At 59.4% G+C, this 3,913-nt stretch overlaps 1 protein-coding gene across 1 annotated transcript; it reads left to right on the top strand.

The window, feature by feature from the left end:
• On the top strand, positions 1,223–3,062 carry LOC110433684 (trichohyalin-like). The gene is made up of 3 exons (XM_021456196.1): positions 1,223–1,265; positions 1,355–1,785; positions 2,544–3,062. Exons 1-3 carry the CDS (start codon positions 1,223–1,225, stop codon positions 3,060–3,062), a joined length of 993 nt encoding a protein of 330 aa, XP_021311871.1.

Genomic DNA, 3,913 nt, shown 5'->3' on the forward strand with positions numbered 1-3,913 from the left:
GATCTCGGAGCGCCCAGACCACTGGATGTACGGCGTGGTTCGAGTCCACCAGTCGCGGCTCGAACCCCTCCTCGACACCTTGAAGAGGCTGCGCGAGGAAGGCCTGACAGCCGCTCTCGTCCTCTCGGCGGTCCATTATTGGAGGGTTCTTCCGTTAATGTCTCGACCGTTGAGGATGGACGAGATGGGTCCCGGCGCTCCGTCCCGGGATCTCGAGGCTTGCCGGATGTCTAACGAGGCTCCGGCGGACGACGAGGTCGCGGCTTGAGTCAGGGCGACCGTTGCTGGCGACTTCAAGCCAGAGCAAGTCAACTGCTTCCCTATGAGGCCTGACAAGGGGTCGATCGACCTGGTAAGCTCCTCTCTCGCTCATGGTTTTGAGTCCAGAATTTCTTCGACCCTTCTTGAAGCTTGTCTCCACTCGCACAGGGTTCAATCAATGTTCGGTCTTCGAGGCCTCCGGTAAAGGAGGACGAGGTCGACCGTGACAAGCGGCGAGAGTCTGCTGAAAAGCAGAAGTCCGCAATGGACTTAAAGAAGAAGGAGAAAAAGAAGAATCTCGAGCGCCTAGCGCTGGAGACGCGCCGAGCGAAATCCAGACAGAGGGGGGAGCCTGAGGAAGACTCCCCTGATGAGGACGACGGTGGCGACGGTGACGACGACAGCGACGACTCCAAGGGGATGGCGTCCCGTCTGGACAGGATCCTCGAGGGTCCGCCTCGAGCCGACATCGACGCGCCGCGGATGGGGGCACCAAAGGTGGGGCCAAGCGGGTCTCTTGAGGGGCGACAGAGGGAGCCATCCCCACGCCGCTCCCGCGCCTGCGCATGGTCGGACCGTCCTGTGCCCCCAACCTCCCCCTGCGTCAAAGGCGGGCGACCGGGCTAAGCCCCTAGCGACGGGGCCGTTGACCCGTGGCCGCGCCGCGGCCTCCAGCAAGGGGAAGCATGTCGTAGGAGTTCTAGCCCTGGCGCTCACCAGGAAGGAGATGCCAAGCCGAGGCCTGCGCCCGTTCGTGAGGGGCCTGGAGCCTTGGCGCGGGGCGGCTCGAGGCCTACCAGTCGAGGTGCCGGTAGGCGGGCCGTTCTCCCTGTGGGGTAAGATCTTTGGCGTTATGATTCTTTTCTTCCCATGTCTTTGCGTCCTCTCGTGTAACAGTCTTTCTCATGCCCATTCCTCTCTCTTTAGGTTGAAGCGGAAGCTCGAGCAGGCCTAGCCCTCGATGGCCAAAAGGCTCAAGGCGGGAGCGGCCTCTAAAGAATCAGGTTAGCAGTTTATTTCCATCGTTGTGGGAGTTGGGTTGTCTTTACATCGATCATCATGATGACTGACTTTTTGCTTTTGAATGTCTAAGGTTCCCCCGATCCCTGGCCGTCAACTGGTGCCGAGGACGCCCCGCCTCGCCCCTTGGTGGGGGAGCCCATTCCGCCATCGCCGAGGCGGGTCGAGGTGACTCGTCCCCAAGAGCAAGAGGGAGCCCCCGAGCCTCCTCGATCTGGGGTCGAGGGGGCCCCTATCACAATAAGCGACGGGTCTGGCGGCGACGGGCCTTCGAAGGACGCCCGCCCTATGGACGAGGGGGCCGAGACTTCTCTGGTCGCGAAGCGGACGCCCTGGCCCGTCGGGCTTCGCTCCGTCGAGGAGCGAAGAAAGAAGGAGGAAGAGGAGCGCGAGCAGGAGACGCGACAACAGCCGCAGGAGGGGCAGCAGCCAGAGAGTCCCCAGCTCGATGAGTTGCTGGAGCAGGACCGGCAACAGGAGCTGCGGCAACAGGAGAGTCTTCCGGTTTATGGTCCTCCGACCCCGGTGTGGCTTCGTCCGGGGGCGCCCGCTTCGATCCCAGCTGAGTCGGGGCGGGCGGATGGCGTGGTGGCGCTCACCTGTATGATGCGCACCCCCGTCGACCCTCAGTCCGAGATCAGGGGCACAATCTACGGCATGGACGGAATTGCTCTGGGATTCCTCCGGGAGCGTCGGTCGTGGGAGGACCGTATTCCTGCTGAGGAGGACGAGGCTGGGACGTCGGGCGGTGGAGGTGCCAGTGAGACCGGGACCTGGAAGACAGTGGATGACGACAGGCGGTTCCCCTCCCTCGTCAACCTGTTCCTGCGCCACGGGGGGTCGCTCGAGACCGTCGAGGAGCTCATCCGAGGCGTCAAGGCACGGGCCGATCAGGAGACGCAGAACTGGTGCCCCGACCGGATCCGCATTCGGGCCTCCACCGATCCGTCCGAGCCAAACATTTTCTTGGATGATCGGAAGGAGGCCGAAAAGTGGGAGCATGTCGAGGAGCTTCGCCTCTGGATGAAGCATGTGGTGGGGCTCCTGTCTGATGTTGTTAACAACGGGTTCAGACCGGCCTATTTCGTAAGTATTTTTGGGCCTTAACTCTTGTAGAACGTCTGGTTTGGTATTCTAACTGCTCAATCGCTGGCTCGCAGGACCTGAAAGAGACCTCCGGCATCAAATCGAGCTTCATTCATGCAACAAGGGGCGGCTGGGAGCAACTCCCTCTCCTCAAGGATCAACTCCTAGAGTCACAGGAGAAGCTCCTCAAGTCTTACAAGGAGCTGTTGGCGCTTGAGGAGGAGAAGAAGGAGAGGGAGGCCGCACTGTCGGAAGCTCGGGAGGCCTCGAGAAAGGCGGTGGATGAGGCCGCGCTGCTGAGGGAGCGGGCCATTATGTTCGAGGAGGTTGCGTCAATGGCTCGGGAGGAGGTCTTGTCTTACAAGGAAGCGGCCGCTACCCTGAGCAAGGAGAAGGGACTCCTCGAGACTGACCTTGCCTCCGCCCGAGAAACCTTCCAGAAGATGAAGGTGGAGTGCGTGAATGGCGAGGTCACCTGGAGCGCTGCGGAGGAGGCCAAAAAGAGGGCTCTTGAGGATCTCGAGGCTGAGCGGACTCGATCTCGCATCCTCTCTGACAACGTCGACCGTCTGAAGAGAGCGATACTGGAGAAGGTTGGAGCCATCGCGCAGGCCGGTAAATTGATCGAGGACCTGCGCGTCACCAACACCGAGCTGGTGCGTTCCAATAAGGAGATCGAGAGATCCAACACTTAGTTGGTCACCGAGAATACAGCTTTGGAGAAGAGTATTCGAGGTACGTTTTATATTGTCGGGTTTCCTTTCAGAGGTGCGCTTTGTGGTATCTAATTTTTCCATGTTGGTCCTTGTAGGGCTTAAGGATGAGCTGCTTGCCGCTCAAGTCGAGGCCCGCTCTGCCAAGGCTCAGCTTGAGGGGGAGGTCGCTTTGAACCGTCAACTACGGACGGTGATAAATGATCTTTCAGCCTCTTGGAAGCTCGAGCCCGTGGACGAGTCGAGGGAGGAGGCTCGAGGTGATGCACTGGTCGATCAGCTGTGTTACCTAGGCGCGACGCTGAGGGACCGGGTGCGGGACGCCCTTCATATTGGGGTAAAGCAGGCTATGGCGGTTGTCTGCTCAGGCTTTTCCTATGATATGGAGGTGGTGTCCCACGGCTTCGTCACCGACATTTCCAAGACCGACGCAGAGAACGAGGAGAGGCTCCACGCCTTGATCGATGACGTGGAGGCTCCAGGGGAAAGGTTTGCGAGGCTTTTCGAGCCGGAAGTACTTCCTCCCAAGACTAGCTCGGGCGCGGACGATGGTGGTGACGGTCGAGACATAGACTGAGGCCTGCGAGCCTACTCTGGGTGCTGAGGCCCCTTGTATAGTACTTTGTTATTCTGTCTTAAATGATACTGTGTTTTAAGTGGGTGACAAGATTTGTAAATGTTTGTCTTTCCGCTCGAGGTTCCTTCATTTTCTTTTCTGCCTACATCTATATTCCTCGTTTGATCTTTGGTTAAGGCAACCTCGATTGCCTTGAGGGTGAGAAAGCGAGTAGAGTTACCATAGCCCGGGGGCGTAGGAGTTCTCAGGCTCGTTG

The sequence above is a fragment of the Sorghum bicolor genome, chromosome 3, assembly GCF_000003195.3.
Source record: "Sorghum bicolor cultivar BTx623 chromosome 3, Sorghum_bicolor_NCBIv3, whole genome shotgun sequence".
NCBI classification, from domain to species: domain Eukaryota; kingdom Viridiplantae; phylum Streptophyta; class Magnoliopsida; order Poales; family Poaceae; genus Sorghum; species Sorghum bicolor.